General features: G+C 38.6%; 1 protein-coding gene across 5 annotated transcripts in view; it reads right to left on the bottom strand.

Moving 5' to 3' along the window:
• ARL13B (ADP ribosylation factor like GTPase 13B) overlaps nucleotides 1–15,647 on the bottom strand; it is an 81,066-nt gene extending 65,419 nt beyond the window's left edge. For 4 of the 5 annotated variants that reach the window (XM_043448635.1, XM_043448634.1, XM_043448637.1 and 1 more), the window contains exon 1: nucleotides 15,291–15,647. Coding sequence is in view for 2 of the 5 variants with exons in the window: in XM_043448634.1 (XP_043304569.1) it covers nucleotides 15,291–15,349 (59 nt within the window). In the remaining 3 variants the exon portion in view is untranslated. Of the gene's footprint in view, nucleotides 1–10,712; nucleotides 10,780–15,290 lie in introns of those variants that run through there. The other variant, XM_043448636.1, reaches the window with a different exon arrangement.
• Nucleotides 15,648–18,328: the final 2,681 nt, after the last annotated feature.

Raw genomic sequence — 18,328 nt, 5'->3', positions numbered from 1 at the left:
CTTATTTAATTTATATGTGAGTACGTCATGTGAAATGCCAGGCTGGATGAAGCACAAGCTGGAATCAAGATTGCCAAGAGAAATATCAATAACCTCAGATATGCAGATGACACTACCCTTAAGGCAGAAAGTGAAGAAAAACTAAAGAGCCTCTTGATGAAAGTGAAAGAGGATAGTGAAAAAGTCAGCTTAAAACTCAACATTCAGAAAGCTAAGATCATGACATCTGGTCCTATCACTTCATGACAAATAGATGGCGAAACAGTGAAAAGAGTGTCAGACTTTATTTTTTTGGGCTCCAAAATCACTGGAGATGGTGACTGCAGCCATGAAATTAAAAGACGCTTGCTCCTTGGAAGAAAAGCTATGACCAACCTAGACAGCATATTAAAAGGCAGAGACATGACTTTGCCAACAAAGGTCCATGTGGTCAAAGTTACGTTTTTTCCAGTAGTCATGTACAAATGTGAGAGTTGGACTATAAAGAAAGCTGAGCGCCGAAGAACTGATGTTTTTGACCTGTGGTGTTGGAGAAAACTCTTGAGAGTCCCCTGGACTGCAAGGAGATCTAGCCAGTCAATCCTAAAGGAAATCAGTCCTGAATATTCAATGGAAGGACTGATGTTGAAGCTTAAGGTCCAATACTTTGGGCACCTGATGGGAAGAAATGACTCATTTGAAAAGACCCTGATGCTGGGAAAGACTGAAGGCAGGAGAAGGGGAAAACAGAAGATGAGATGGTTAGATGGCATCACCAACTTGATGGACATGAGTTTGAGCAAGCTTTGGGAATTGGTGATTGAGAGGGAAGCCTAGCGTGCTGCAGTCTGTAAACTGAACTGAACTAATACGTTTTGAAATGCTGTTCTTAAAGCAGTTACCAAGGAAAGTTGTTCGATTTTATCTCAAAGGCTTTCTTTTTTAAAACAGAATATTAGATTCAAACAAAAAAGTTCTCCAAACATAAAAATCACTTAGAAAAATTATAATCATGCTGAAACTGCACGAAATAAGTCTTTCTGGATTTATATTTTTATGTTGACTATCCCTGCCAGTACATAGTCAATATTTAAGATCATTATGCTATATACATGAAAACATGGCTTTAATTAAATATCTGAGGTAATTAAATCCTTGATGAAAAAATATAACACTAGCAGGACAAATGAAAATCACATCATGAATTACTGCTATGTCTGATAACAATGAATTAAACTTATATTTTCAGAACAGAATGGGTTTAAAAAGCTAACAATCAGCTATCACTCAAAATTCTATGGAACTCTTAAACACTGAATATGTTCAATCTAACATATACCAAAATGTATATGTCATTATAGCTTTTGAAATATGAAAAATTATCATTGATTGGGAACAATTTGGCTGTGATGCTATGTCACAACAGAGAAATAAAATACTATGTCTTCTGATTATTGATCAAATACATTAGCTATTCAATTGAAAAAATAATATACAGTGTTCTTAGGTTTATAATGTCTTCAAAGTTGACAGCAGCAATAAAGGTAAACATTTTGTCATGTAAATAGACAGTTGTAATCAATAAAAGTAGACTAGGCATTTGAGTACTAGAGACACAAAAAAGCCTGAGCAAATGCCTGAGACATGGTTTCTATCCCAGAGTGCTTCTCTTCTAATGACAGTGACTAAAATGTGAACAAATATTTGTACCTTGTGACACTATGAAAGTTTAAAATCCTTATCCATATACACAAGATGCTCAGGGAATACAGAGCAGAAGACTTCATTCAGCCTAGAGATACAGGAGAAGATCTGGGAAGCTTCTTACACAAGTGATGATGCCTCAGCTAAGTTCTCAAATTGCACAAGTTTGCCAAGGAACGGGAAGGTGAGAATAGGAGGAAGTATGAAGAGGTTCCAGACTAAGAACACTGCCTGAGACACCACGCTGAGAAGGTAAGAACTGGGTGCTGAGATGCTAAATCCAGGCAATGAAGAACACACCTCTGGAAAGCAGCCTTAAGCAAAAGGAGAACATGCATACACAACCACAACTCAATACAACTATGTATTGAACCTAAAGGGAACTTGACATACTGCTAGTTAAGAAACAAGTACCATTAAATAGCTAATAAGGTGAACCTTCCCAGAAGCTGGAAGTGATCACTTTGCTCTTCTTACAGTTATCATTGAGTCTTGAATTATATACCAAACCAGAAAGGATGACAAGGAAAGGATTCTGTTGTAAGAAGTACAGTATGTTTGTATTAGTAATAAGTATCAGAAATAGGGGTAACGGGTATTCTGATATATACTCACAAGCTTGGTGTTAGAGCAACCTCTGTTCAAGCCCCAGAACTGTCATTTCCAAGCTATATGACTTGGACACATTATTTAACTTCTCAGAATTTTATCGGTAAAATGGGATAAAAAAAATATCCATCCCATAGGATATGGTGAAATTACGTTAGATATGCAAGTAAAGTGTCCAGTGCCTGTGGCACACAGTAAGTGCTCAAACTATAGCTCAACCTATTACTACAGCATAAAATTCAAGACAAGGAGTCTACAAAATGAGACCAGAGAGATGGAAAGGGATTAAGTAACGGAAGAGGATTAATGGGTTCAGTTTTGCACATGTTGAAAGAAGTGCGTGTCTCACATTGAAGTCTGAAGCTGGAGGAAAGATATGCCAAGATTATGAGATTATTATACATGCTAATTAAAACTGCAGGAATAGATGGAAGAGCACAGAAGGAAGAAGAGCCAGGGGACAGGGGACATGGAACCCTAAGAGCCTTTGAAGAAACTCTTACAATTGCAGCCAGAAAGAATTGAGACCAATAATGATGTTGGGATGGGAACAGCTTCCTGAAGGGTTAAGAGACAAACAGTATCAAACACTACAGAGTTTTGCAAAATAAAGGAATCTTTTTGGTAACTGCCATCAATTAAGTACCTCAGAAATAAATGCTCTCAGCTTTTTACCAACCCTACAATACCAATGCTTTGAATTTATTTCATAATGTGTCTTATCTATTTTCACACCATCCCTGAAAGTAGAGAAGATCAAAGTTACCCAAAGTTACAGTGCTAGTAAGTTAATTAACAGCAGTTTCTATGGGAAGTTTAAATACAGTGATTTGTAAAAACAATTATTATTAATTTAAAGGGCAACTGGAACAGTCTTGTTTATCCTAAAATTTACCCACATTTATATGTATACCCACACACAGATATATACCAGAGAGTCAGGTTGTCTGGCTCATTTTCATCAAAATATTTTTTCCCCACGTTTCAGTGTATCCCAATCATAACCTATTTGTTAGAGCTAAGACAAGGTAGATTACCTAGTAACAGGTAGATTAACTAAGGTAATGAGTTGCATGCTGTTAATTAAATCTAATTATGATGTTAATGAAAAAGCTAACAGTGACATTTTTCTGTTTAAAATCCTTAAACAGAATCAAGTCCAAACTCTTGCAGCCTCCTCTTCTGTCACTCCCCAGCAGACCTTTAAGGCTGGGAACTTCCTAGGTCTTCTGGACCAGGCATGTTATCACAGCAAACAAACCTTAACTTTCTCATGTAACTTTTAATTCAGTCTTCTCAACTAGAACTTGGTTTAACTCTGCAGCCCCAGGATCAAATGTGCTGAGCATACACCTTGTACTTTTACTGAATGAAACAATATAAATGTATTTTCTGATCCCTGGGCTTCCCTCATAGCTCAGTTGGTAAAGAATCCGCCTGCAACACAGGAGACCCCAGTTTGATTCCTGGGTTGGGAAGATCCGCTGGAGAAGGGATAGGCTGCCCACTCCAGTATTGTTGGGCTTCCCTTGTGGCTCAGCTGGTAAAGAATCTACCTGCAATGCAAGAGACCTGGGTTCGAGCCCTGGGTTGGGAAGATCCCCTGGAGAAGGGAAAGGCTACCTACTCCAGTATTCTGGTCTGGAGAATTCCATGGACTAGTCCAGGGGGTCACAAAGAGTCAGATAGGATTAAGCGACTTTCACTTTATTTGCTAAGTAAACGTAAGTAAAATTAAAACATACAACTTTAAGTTGACACTGTACTGTAACAGATTCAACTTATATAAATCTTCAAATCAAAGTAACAGCTCAATATTAGATAATGTAATTAAAATTACATACATTAATTTTCTTACATTAATCGAAGTTTTCTGAGTAGATCTACATGCTGTGGTTTCAATACAATAATTAACAGTGAGAAATATTTTTAAAACTAAAATAATTCTGAGTGAAAAAAGAGTAGGGATTTAGAGAGCCAAAGACTTTTATATACATTATATCTCAGGGTCCTTTTTTATATAGAGATAAATTAATATGCCAGAAATGTAAGTCATATTATACTAGCATTTTGAACTTAGAAAACATGTGAATTCTGAATCTTTTCTGAATGGTATTATTACAATTTTTTGAACGTTTTTTGTGAACATGTACAACTCTAAACTTCCTCATCTGTCAACTAAGGAAGACAATACTTCAAATGAGATAATTACATAAAAGATATTTCTAACTTCAAAAATGTTATGCAAGTTAAAACAGAACACTGAGAAAACTAAAGCAAAATTGAACACAACAGAACTGGTATTTATTACTTAAAATATTTAAAACTACATGGAACAATGAGCAAATAACAAATACATATGAAAAGGGACCTGGAAATACTGCCTTATGATGTATGTGTGAGAAAACAAAAAAACCGACCACAAAGAGAATTAATGAAATGAAAAAACTTACCAAACCATTTATGTTGTGATTTTATGTTTCTATTATTTTATAATTACTATTTTCTGGTATTTTAATTCTGATTGTACCGTTCAAGATAATACTGCAGCAAAATCACTATCTAAATTTATGAAGTACTAAAAAGGGAACCAAACTTAGGGTCATATGCTGCCTTTGAAGCTTGATCAAATGAAATTCTTATTGTCTGCTTGTTCATTCCTAACATATTACTATAAAAAAATAAAACAAAACCTCAACATAAAGGAACAGTGTAAACTGTGGACATTAGTTAATGATAGGTCACTATCTGTTCATCGATTGTAACACACATACCCCACTAATGCAAGATGCCAGTAACAGCAGAAATTAAGAGGAGGGAGGGTGTATGGGAACTCGCTGTACTTTCTGCTCGGTTTTTCTGTAAACCTAAAATTTATCTAAAAATAAAGACTGTTTTTAAAAATAAAAACTAAAAAATAAAATATAAAGAGGTAGAATCAGGATATCTCTAGATCCCTTTCTCTCCTAAAATTCTGAGGTTCCTACTATGAATAAACAAGAAGCTGTAAAGGGATAAAAAAGAAATGTAAGAAGTTCCAGTTCTGCCGTGGCACATCAGATAATCCCTGCTAATCTGCATGTACAGCTTACTTAAGAAATAAGAATCAGCAATTTCCATAAATAGTCTAGGATTTACAGTTACATTAACTTAGACCAAGAAAGATGGTTTATAGGGGACTGCTTCCCCTAGCAGAGATAACATACTACATCACGGCATGTTTTACCACATACCACACTGATACACAGAAAGCAACAAGCCACACTGCTTAGTGTGACATTTGAGTCTCTTCTTTTAGACACAGCCATGGTGAGTAACAACTTACTAATAAATCTGAAGTAAAGCTTTGTTAGGCTAAATTGTGACAAGGAAAAACACAGATGAGTAAGAAACTAGTTGTAGCTAGTGGGAAGTTGTAGGAGATAAATAGGGTGAAGAGAGCTTCAAAATTTATCCATTTCTTCAGGAAAAAAAACAAATGTGATGACCAAAGGTTAATATCAGTAAAACCTAGGGAAGCAAGCACATGAGTACTGACTACATTTTTCTTTTTGTTTAAATACTGGCAAAAATTTTTTTTACTATTTTAAATTATATTACATAATTCTTGCTGCCAAAATTCCTTCCTTTAAACTGATGCTAATTTCTGCCTCTCTAGGTGGGCTATTCCTGAAATCATGCTCAGGGAAAATACAGGAATCACAAATTTCTTCAAGACCCAAATAAAATTACACAATCCAAACTTCTGCTTGCAACCCTTGATAGGAATCTTAGAAATCATCTTTAAACTCTTACATATTCTACCACGGGGCTTCCCAGGGAGCACAGTGGTAAAGAATCCACCTGCCAATGCAGGTTTGATCCCTGGGTCGGGACAATCCCCTGGAATACAAAATACAAAATAACCCAAACTGGTACTCTCACGTGGAAAACTCCATGGACAGAGTGCCTGGTGGGCTAAAGTCCAAGGAGCTGCAAACAGAACCAACTGAGCAACTGAGCACGTGGCATATTTTATCATATTATATGCAATATTTCAGCAACTAGATGCTACTTGGTATAAATAATTGGAGTTCTGAATATGTAGATGACAACATGTAAGAGTGAGGACCTGCTGACAGGGTCCAGATATTTACTGAGAACCATGGAAGTGGCCACAAGACTGGAAAAGGTCAGTTTTCATTCCAATCCCAAAGAAAGGCAAGGCCAAAGAATGCTCAAATTACCGTACAACTGCACTCATTTCACATGTTAGCAAGATTATGCTCAAACTCCTTCAAGGTAGGCTTCAGCAGTACATGAATCCGAGAATTCCCGGATATACAAGCTGAATTTAGAAAAGGCAGAGGAACCAGAGATCAAATTGCCAACATTCACTGAATCACAGAAAAAGCAAAGGGAATTCCAAAAAAAATCTACTGCTTCATTGACTACGCTAAAGCCCTTGACTGTGTGATTCACAGCAAACTGTGGAAAATTCTTAGAGAGATGGGAATACCAGATCACCTTACCTGCCTCCTGAAAAACCTGTATGCAGGGAAAGAAGCAACAGTTAGTACTGGATATGGGACAATGGACTGCTTCAATGTTGGGAAAGGGGTCTATCAAGGCTGTATATTGTCACTCTGCCTATTTAACTTCTATACAGAGTACAACATGCGAAATACCAGGCTGGATGAAGCACAAACTGGAATCAAGATTGCAAGGAGAAATATCATAAATTCAGACATCATACCACTTTAATGGCAAAAAGCTAAGAGGAACTAAAGAGCCTTTCGATTAAGGTGAAAGAGGAGAGTGAAAAAGCTGGCTTCAAACTCAACATCAAAAAACGAAGATGGTGGCATCCAATCCCACCACTTTATGCCAAATAGATGGGGGAAAAGTGGAAACAGTGATAGATTTTATTTTCTTGGGCTCCAAAATCACTGCAGATGATGACTGAAGCCATGAAATTAAAAGACACTTGCTTCTTAGAAGAAAAGCTATGACAAACCTAGACAGGGTATTAAAAAGCAGAGACATTACTTTGCCAACAAAGGTCCGTCTAGTCAAAGCTTCAGTTTTTCCAGTAGTCATGTATGGATGTGAGAGAAAGAAGGGTAAATGCCAAAGAACTGATGCTTTTGAACTGTGGTGTTGGAGAAGATTCTTGAGAGTCCTGTGGACTACAAGGAGATCAAATCAGTCAGTTCTAAAGGAAATCAACCTGAATATTCATTGGAAGGACTGATGCTGAAGCTGAAGCTCTAATACTTTGGCTGTCGACTTACTGGAAAAGACCTTGATGCTGGGAAAGATTGAGGGCAAGAGGAGAAGGGGGAGACAGGATAAGAAGGTCAGATGGCATCACTGACTCAATGCACATGAGTTTGAGCAAGCTCATGGAGAAGGTGAAGGACAGGGAAGCCTGGCATGCTATAGTTCACTGGGGTCACAGAGAATCAGACACAACCTGGTGACTGAGTAAACAGCAGGGGCTTGTGTTCCGGATAAAGGCTGCTCCCTCTACACAAAATAAATTTCAAGATAGATTCAAACATTAAAAATGAAAACATAAAGTACTAGGAAGAAAGTACAAGTGAATATAATCTTGGAGGGATGATGAATTTTCTATATATTACACTGAAAGAATGATACATTTGAATTAAAAAAGTTTAATTTTTATACTTCAAAAACCACCAAAAAATTTAAAAACATAACAAAAGAAAAATATCCATGACATGTATGAGAGAGAACGGGTTACTACTGTAAACACTTAAAATCTCCCATAGAAACAACAATATGAAAATGAACCTGTTAGGTAGTTAGAATAGGGAAAAGGAGTCCAAAATGGCGGTGGATAAAAGACCTGGAAGGGGAAAGCCCTCGAAAATAGAACAAAGGAAGGTCCCAGGACCAGAGTGAGAACCTCAGGTAACACAAACAAGGCTCCTGGCTGGCCCAATTTACGTAAGACAGGCCCAGGGACAGAGAAACATATCAAAAGAGAAGCCAAAGCCCTCTTCTCTCTCTCTCTCTCTCTTCCACACGATGGGGCGCTCTTCTCTTTCCGATTTTGGATAGACGTGCCCTCACACCTCAAAGATGGATTTTCCTGCTATCATCTAAATAAATAGAGCTGTAACACTGAGCTGTAACAGTGATTTATTTAAGAGCTATAACACGGTCTGTCCTCCGAGAGCTGTGACCCGCCAAGGGGCTTTAATGTCCGTCACTCCAAATCTTTGTTGTGAGGAGACAAAGAATCGAGGAGCATACACTCGCTTGACATCTTTGGTGCCGTGACTCAGATAGCATACACTCTCGTGACAAACCTCTCCCAATAGTAATAAAAAAGTAAAAGGAATCTCTGCGAAATTCTCAAAAGAAGTACAAATATCCAAGGGGAAACAATCTTATCAGTAATCAAGAAAATAGAAACTAACATATCCACCTTAACCTAGAAAAATGAAGAAGTGACACCTCCTTTTCTTTTTTTTTTTTAGGAAAATAGCACTCTTACACCCTGCTGGTAGGAATAGAAACTGGTTTAAAAAAAAAACAAGAAGCCTGTCTGAAGAGTAACTTGGCAATATATATAATACACCTTAAACTTTTTCATATCATTTGATCTAGAATCCTAATCCAAAAACATTTATATAAGGACGCTCAGCAAGGCATTTTTGAAATAGTAAAACATTTTAAACATTCTAAATGCTTAATAACTGCAATGATTAAACACACCTTGGTGAATTAATACAACACATTACTCTGCTATTATTAACAAAAAGATGTCGAACAAAAAATATGCAACAATACAAAATGATGTTAACTAAGCATTAAGGCAAGATAAATAAATAAAAAGCTGTGAAATAGCACTCCATTATCTCACTACTGTTTAAAAATATTTACATGTATGTAAGACATTCTACACCAAAATGCAAAAAGTGGTAATCTCTGGCAGATGAGATTGTGAGTTAATTTAAATTTGCCCCGTTCTGCTTAACTGTGCCTTGAAGGTTCTACAGTAAACTACAATAAAGTAATAAATATATTACTTTAAAAAACAATAAACACACATTACTTTTAAATGTTTTTAAATAACAACATCTCCTCTCCTCCAGACATCCTAGATGACTAGGGAAGTTGAATAAACATTACAATACATGGATAAGAGAGATAAATACAGGGGGTTACTTAGCAAACACAATGCAAGGTAAAGAATCTAGCTGGAACGCAAAGAAACTTTCCTGAAGGAAAGACTCTCCCAAGTGAGATTTAAGCATGATGAGAAATAGTCAAAAAAATAAAAAAGAAGATGAAGAAGGGCATTCAGGCAGGAATGTAGTAACTAAAAAATTTAAATACTCCAAATCTGGAATGACAGGAAGAAAAAAGAATAGCTTATGATGAGTTCATATAGCCAGGCTCAGGTCAAGTCACAAGTATCCTCTCAGTAATAAGTTTGGATGTGATCCTAAAGGCAATTAGGAAAGACTCAAGATTTAAAATCAGATGCATACTAAAAAGACTATTGACAGTGAGGAGGATAAATCTGAGGGGAATAGTGGAAAGTCTGTCAAAGAGACCTGGGAGAGAGAGAATGGAAGCCTTATTTAAAATGGAGCAATGGTATGGAAAAGACTGAAAGAGTGCAAAACACACAAGTGGTATTCAGTAAGAAGAAACCAAAAGACTTGATTGATGATTTGAGATAACAAAGCACAAAGACATGTCCAGGATTACTCTCGGCTTCTGAGCTGGGTAAGAGGAAGGCAGAGGCAATTCAACATGAAAGAAGACCTAAGTTCAGTTTTGGATGTGCTGCTATTGAAGATTCTATGGTAACTGGGTACGTAAGTCTTCAAGTGGTGGTTAAGTCTTTGAGTTGGAAGTGAGGACTTGAGAGTCAATGGTGACAAGGTAGCTGAAGTCCTATCTTGTGAGACTGACCACAAAGACAGAATATGTAGAAGACGAAAAGAGAGTCGAAGACAGATCCTGGAGGAAACTCATGAGTCAGGTGAAGAAAGACTAAAGACTGGAAAAAAGAGACAGAAAAGGAAATAGGTTAAATAGAAAGGTTAAAAAAAAATTAAGAAAAATAAATCAGAGGATTCCCAAGCAGAGAGTGATCTTAAGTGTTATTTGATGTCAAAAGATTGAAAAGTAGCCACTGGATTTAATAACCAGACAACATCTAATGTAGCAAGAAAAACTGAAGGGTCTGGGTAATGCAGAGGGTTCAGGAATGCATGAGAGGGGAGGAAGCTGAGAAAGTGCCAGTCACACCGGGTCAGTTGTTAAGTCTGAAGTAAAGGGAGGAGGAAGGATAGTGGCTGCAGGCACAGGATTGTTTAGAATGGCAGACACAGAACCACCACCTCCTAAAGATGTCCACATTCTTATTCCCCAAGCCTGTGACTGTGCTAACTTACCTGGTAAAAGGAACTTTGAAGCTGTGATTAAGCCAAGGATCTCAGATGAGGAGCCTATCTTGGAATATCCAGGTAGGCCCGATGTAATTACAAGGCTTCTTACTTATAAAAAGGAAGAGGAGATCACAGAAGACAGAAGATGTTATGATGTTGGCTTTGAAGATGGCGGAAGGGCATCACAAGCCAAGAATGTAGGCAGCCTCTTTCTCGGCTGGAAAAGGCAAAGAAAAATACTCTCCCCTAGAGCCTCCAGAAGGTAAACAAGCAACCCTGCGGATCCATTTTAGAGCTTTGATCTCAGAACTGCAGAATAATAAGCTTAAATCACTAAGTTAATAGCAATTTTTACAGCAACATTAGGAAACATTTCATTTGCTTTATTCTTTAGGTAAGAGAGGTTTACGTATGTTTACATACTAAGGAAAGAACAGAAGCAAAGCTCTGAAGACAAAAGAGAAACATTTTGTATTTTTGATCAACTGGACAATAAATTTTGGGATAAAAATTTAGGTTTAATCTTACATCCGAGAAGTTCCTTCTGTGATCTCTGGCTGAATGCTGAATGACTGAGGTTCACCAGGAAATGGGAAGAAATGGAATAAACAGAACTAATTTGTTCCTAGAACTAGCCTTGGACAAGGAACCCTTCTACTAACAGAAAGGGAGGAAGGGAAGGGTATTTATGCTGACAAGTGCAAAATGAATTGAGGAAGTGGTAGTTCAGTCGCTCAGTCATGTCCAACTTTTGCAAGCTCATGGACTATAGCCCACAGACTCTTCTGTCCATGGGATTTCCCAGCAAGAGTACTGGAATGCGTTGTCATTTCCTCCTCCAGAATTAAGGAAAGTAACCTACTAATCAGCACTTGTCTCCTAAGATTGCAGTTATTATTTACTGAGTAACTACTATGTGCAAAGCATCAAGTACTTGCATAAATTTTCTTTCTCAAAATGTTGCAAGACAAAAATTATGCACACTTGACTGGGGGAAAGTGCCAAAACTCCTAGGATTCATATGAAAACCTGTATGACTCAAAACACTACATTGAGAAATCTGGTAGACACTACCATAACCCAGTGATTAAGTACCAGTACCAGTAATTAAGTACCAGTAATAAGACATATCAAAATCAGGTACCCCTTGATATGATGTACTGAAAAGGACATTTCACCTCCATGGTATTCCTTTACCCAATTATGCAGCAACACTTTTATCAAATCACAAGAAAACAATGTGAGGGATATTTTACAAAACAATTGACAAGTACTCTTCAAAGTCTCAAGGTAATGAAAGACAAGAAAAAACAGAGGAACTATTACAGACTGAGAGAGAACAGAAACGCAATAAAACAATGCGGAATCCTTGACTAGATCCTGGACCGGAAAAAAAAAGAAAAAGCATTAGGTGTTAAAACAAGTGAACTCAGAATAAAACCTATAATTTAGTTAATAGCATCATACCAATGTTAACCTCTTAGCTCTGATCACTGTATCATGAACTCAAAAAGTTAAAAAAAAAAAAAACAACCCTCTGATTCTACAGGAGAAAGTCACTTACCTATGAGTCTAGCTTTCAGTCTATTCAAGGTTAACTTTATGGAGCAGCAGAGCCTACGTTTAGGTTCTCTCTGGTGGTTAACAATAGTGCATATGGTATTCCTGAATTCCCTGGCATTCTGGTCTGACTCCTGTCCTAGACTGGTGCTTGAAGACTTGACCTCTGACTCCTGCCTTTGTCCTATCCACACATTCTGACTATGCAATCTAATCCCTGATTCCAAACTCCAGAATAATATGCTTGTTTGGAGAGTATCTAAGTAAGAACAAATAGGTAAATACAAAGGATGCAGTGTAAAGTCAGCAAAGTAACCTCAGAATAGAGTGTATTAATGATCACTTTCTCTCTTACACACAGTCACTCCTCACATTTGCAAACATATCTTCATAAAATATAAACATGAAGGGGAATCTCAATAAGGAGCTGCTGCTGCTAAGTCACTTCAGTTGTGTCCGACGATGTGTGACCCCAAAGACGGCAGCCCACCAGGCTCCACCGTCCCTGGGATTCTCCAGGCAAGAACACTGGAGTGGGTTGCCATTTCCTTCTCCAATGCATGAAAGTGAAAAGTGAAAATGAGGTCGCTCAGTCGTGTCCGACTCTTAGCGACCCCATGGACTGCAGCTCACCAGGCTCCTCCGTCCACAGGATTCTCCAGGCAAGAGTACTGGAGTGGGTTGCCATTGCCTTCTCCTCAGTAAGGAGCAGTATAGCCTAAAACATAAAAACTACAGAGCAATATATCATAAAGCCACAAAATTGGATATATTTTTACAATCAGCTTGCTCATTTCCCATTTTGTTCTGGCAAATGAACTACCTGCTAGTATTGTTTACTTATGGATTTGCAAAGGAGTAATCAAACTACATACAATACTTTACAAATATTTACTCAGCCATTATGAACCAGGCATCAACACGGTACTTGAAAGACGGTATAACTCATTTATTTTTAAGTTCTCTGACAGTTAGCTCTATCAAACTTTGATTTTATCCATGTCCTTCATATTAGGCCATGATCTAGCTAATGAGGTCTAATAAAAAATACAGTGCAAGCCATATATACAAGGCTAAATTTTCTAGTAATTGCACTTTAAAAAATGAAAATAAAACGTGAAACATCATGTAATCAAACTAAAAAAAAAAAAAAGACTGATATTTACCTTTTTCCTTCCTGTATAACAAATCTTCAAAATCTACTTTGTATTACACACTTTGCATGCATGTGTGCTCCGTGGTGTCCAACTCTTTTGCAACCCCATCAACTACAGCCCCCGGGCTCCTCTGTCCATGGGATTTCCCAGGCAAGGGTACTAGAGTGGGAGGTTATTTCCTTCTTAAGGGATCTTCCCCACCCAAGGATTGAACAGGTGTCTCCTGCATGGGCAGGCAGATTCTTTACCACTGAGCCACTGATTCTTTACCACTGTTGGGAAGCCCTACGGCCTCTCAATTCCAACTAGCCACACTTGAAATGCTCAACAGTCATATGAAGCTCTCACCACCCTATTGGACAGCACAGATCTTGATACTACTATTTATTAAAAAAAATAAACTGAGTTATAGGGTTAAATTTCAATTTGCTTTATTAATCAAATCCTATTATCTTTTCTACTCAGCAATCAATACAGTCTCTGTTCTCTGAACTCTGTACTTTCTTTAATCATCCCAAAGATTATTACATTACAGCTCCTGAAAGGAGCAAACACAAAGAATAATGAATTAAATTGAAAACTTCTTTGGAGTGAAAGGTTTTTGAGTGTTTTTAGTTAAAAGGACACATACTGCTACTGTGCTCTCCTTAGAAAAATAAAATATTTTTTAAAAACCAGACACAGAGAAAAACAAGGGACCATCTATTATGAATGATCCTCCAAGCTTAGTAGAGGCTGCAGTCAGACCAGAATATGTTAAAAAGAAATTAAATCAGCCTACACATTCAACACATCTTTGATTCTTTAAAGTTGATCACATCACTTATAAGATTCACATCCATTTAAGACTTAATAATGGGAGAATTCAAAAGTTTCATTTAAAGCAAATTTCCAAATACAGACATGTATTTTTCCTTATAAGTATACCTTTAAAGAATAGTTCATCCTTATGGCAAATACTTATTTGAAATGTTAATGATTTAAAAAACCCAAAACTTTTGCTATAAATTACCCTTGGCTTAATTCTAAAGTAGAATTATTTTAAAAACAACATTATTTATAAAGACAAACAAACTTAAGGTTTCTTTATAGGATGAGTAGCTCAATTTTAAAAACATAATTTTCACTGACTTCTTCCTAGCACAGTGCCTGGCACGTGGTATTTTCTCAATATATGAATGAACACCAAGTAGCAGGCTCTAAATATTAATATTTAGCATTTAAAATGAAATGTTAAAAAGTGGACTTTTTCAACTAAAGGGCTTAACTAGATCTCATGTAAAAACTGAAGCTACACTGCAGTTAAGAACACCTTCCATCAGTTATTCTCATTTAATTCAACACTCCTAGAGCACAGATATTATCACTCTCTTTAATACGAGGAGGGTGGAGCGAAAAGTGGGAAAGTCATATAATTATTAAGTAGTGGAGAACGATTTCAAGTCCAAGTCCCAAACAAAACAGTGCGTGTAGTGGGAAGGTGTTTCTGGATGTTATGAAAAACATCTCATAATGCTCTATTAAAAAAATCCCATTACAAAAGTTTCAGAGGAAAAATACACAACGGATAGTCTCCAATTCCACACACACACACACACACACACACAAAACCTACAACTTTTTAAGAAATTGGGACCCATTTATAACAACATTAAGTATTACGGAATAGAACTTAACTGCAACTAAACTGAAAGGCTACGTCCTCCTATCGCTCCCTGAGGAGATAAATCAAACTGGGGGCGAAAGCATCCCTAGCGGCCTGTGAGAGACTCGAGCTGGAGGCCGAGAGGAGAGGCGGCGCCCCTTGCTTGGGGCGCAGCTGGCCCCCTCCCCCAGGAAGGCACCTGGCCAACTGGCTCCAGCCTACCTGACGGGCTCCCGCCACCGCTTGAACCAGTTGCAGCAATTGGCCATCAGACTGAACATCCCAGGCCGCTCCTCCCGCCGCCTCCCATCCGAGCCCGGAGCGGAGATGGGCCGCTAGTCCTCCCGGGCTGAGTCCTCGGGGACGCCGCCGCCGCTCCGAGGAGGCCCAGAGGAGAATGGGCCTGGAGGAGAGGCCGGGAGATGGGTGAGGGCGGTCACTCTCAGAACCAAGCCCAACAACCGCGCCTGCAGGCGAGCGGAAAACCTCGCTCCTCGCCCACGCAGTGGGGACTAAAGGCGCAGCTCCACAAACCCAGGCACGGTTATCCAGCCGCCAGAGAAAACCCCCGCGTCAACGTGCTGACGTCCCCCTAGGCGCGGAAGGCCCGCCCCAAGCACCGCCCTTACACTTCTCCAATCACCGTTGGACGGCCCGTCGCGAGGCTCTCTCAGTGGCTGAAGAGGCCCGTCTCCCCGCCCCCGCCGGGGGGCGGAGAAGGGGGCGTGGCTTGGAGAGAGAGGGGGAGGGGGGCAGGCGCTTCTCGTAGCTAGGCAACGGAAGCGTCCAGAGATGAGTTGAGGGATTTCCAACAGTTCTTAGGCTAAGAGGGATCTGTACACTTATCCAAACTGTGTGATCGTGCTGCTCCTTGTCTGTTTCCAATCCCAACTGAGATCCCGAGACCTCAGGTCTTGCGCGTGTCTTGTTCTCTTAAAGCAAGGAGTGGATCCTGAGGGATGCCAGCGGACACTGGCTGCCCAACTACAGAAAAAATACACTGAGACAATCAAATTAAGAATGAGGGGGAAACTCGTTCGCTAACCATCCAATAGTTTAGATGAGAGTGACGTTTTAGTCTGTTGTTGTTGTTCAGTCGTTCCGTCGTGTCCGACTCTTTGCGACCCCATGGAGTGCAACAAGCCAGGCTTCCCTGTCCTTCACCATCTCCCGAAGTTTGCTCAAACTCACGGTACATTTGCTCAACTCAATTGCCATTGAGTTGGTCTTTTCCAAAGAGTCGGCTCTTCGCATCAGGTGGCCAAAGTCTTGGAACTTCAGCTTTAGCATCAGTCCTTCCAATGAATATTCAGGGTTGATTTCCTCTAGGAATTGTTTATTGTTACATAGAATGTGAAATGGAATTGTATTATATATATTGTGTAGAGGTTATGCTTACAAAAGTATACGTTCATTTTGGAAAGTATGAAAAAGGAAAAAGATTAAGAAAATAAGATCTCATACTCACCATTTAAAGGTAACCAGTATTAAATTTTGATGTATGTACTTTCAGGATTCATAGAGACGTAGATTGCTAGCTATTTAGTTTCTGCAAGATGGAGATCATATCGTTGTTGTTGTTGTTCAGTGGCTTAGTCATGCCCGACTCTTTTCAACCCATGGACTACAGGACTCCTGACTTCCCTGTCCTTCACTATCTTCCGGAGTTTGTTCAAACTCACGTCCATTGATTCGGTGATGCCATCCAAACATCTCATCCTCTGTCGTCCCCTTCTCCTCCTGCCTTCAATCTTTCCCAGCATCAAGGTCTTTTCCAACAAGTCAGCTGTTCACATCAGGTGCCAAAGTATTGGAGCATCAGCTTCAGCATCAGTCATGCCAGTGAATATTCAGGGTTGATTCCCTTTAGGATTGATTGGTTTAAACTCCTAGCAGTTCAAGGGATTCTCAAGAGTCTTCTACAGCACCACAGTTCAAAAGCATCAATTCTTTGGGTCTCAGTTTTCTTTATGGTCCAAATCTCACATCCATACATCACTACTGGAAAAACCACAGCTTTGACTAGACAGACCTTTCTCTGCAAAGTGACGTCTCTGCTTTTTAATATGCTGTCTAGGTTTGTCATAGCTTTTCTTCCAAGGAGCAAGCATCTTTTAATTTCATGGCTGCGGTCACTGTCTGCAGTGATTTGGGAGTCCCCCAAAATAAGGTATGTCAATGTTTCCATTGTTTCCCCATCTATTTGCCATGAAGTTATGGGACTAGGTGCCATGATCTTAGTTTTTTGAGTGTTGAGTTTTAAACCAGCTCTTTCACTCTCCTCTTTCACCTTCATCAACAGGCTACTGCTATTTTGTAACATGTCATATTTTATTTAAAGAAATTTGTAATGTCTGCTTTTCTATTATATTCCTTGGAAATAAGTAAATGACAGGTACATTTCTATAGAAAGAAATGAATACATTATATGTAGGGATCCATGTGTCCATTCAGTCTCCAGTTACATATACTTATTTTCAAATTCTAGTAAAAGAGAGAGAGGGCCCTAGGAAGCCCAGTGTATCCCAAGAGAAAAATAATGGTTTGGGATTAAGGTAGCTCTAGTTTTAAAATTAAATTCTGTCTTTTACTCATTGATGAAACTCTAATCCCAACTCATATAGCTTACTGGCTCTGAACTCAAATAACCTCATCTGTGAAATGGGAATCACAATACCCACTTTGCAGGGCTGCTAAGATGATGAAATGAGAAAAATATAGCTCAGGTGCAATTTCTAGCAAATAATAGCAGATTTCTGAAGTTGGTGATACCTGTCCCATAAATATTTACGATATATCTCCTCCTACCTCTGTCTCCAAACTGTTAGGGATCTTGTTCTCTGTTCGCATTGTCCTATCTTAATAACTTCAGTTTTCTTTCCAGTTTCTCCAGAGTGTATAACCTCTACTGGCTTTCCTAACTCATCCAGCCGTTCCTCATCAGAGTGCCCTTGCCTCTCCCCAGAGTGCCCTTCCGGATACTATAATACCTCTGTAACTACAATTAATACTGTTAGCACTTCTAAAATTCTTTCCTTCCTTGGTTTCCACAGTTATATACTATTTTGGTTATCTTCTGATCTCACTGATTATTCCTCTATCAGCTTCCTATTTACATTCCTTAAAATCTGACTTTGTTCCTCTACTTTTTCTTAAAAAATATGTTCTCTTGGAAAATCTAATAACTACTAGTCTTCTGTACCTGAAGAGCTGTACTATACTTACTGTCCTTGAGCATTTCTGGAACTATGTTTAACCCC

Source organism: Cervus canadensis, chromosome 27, assembly GCF_019320065.1.
Source record: "Cervus canadensis isolate Bull #8, Minnesota chromosome 27, ASM1932006v1, whole genome shotgun sequence".
Taxonomy (NCBI): Eukaryota; Metazoa; Chordata; class Mammalia; order Artiodactyla; family Cervidae; genus Cervus; species Cervus canadensis.
Note: the sequence above shows the minus strand (reverse complement) of the source record. Positions and strands in the feature narration are given on the sequence as shown.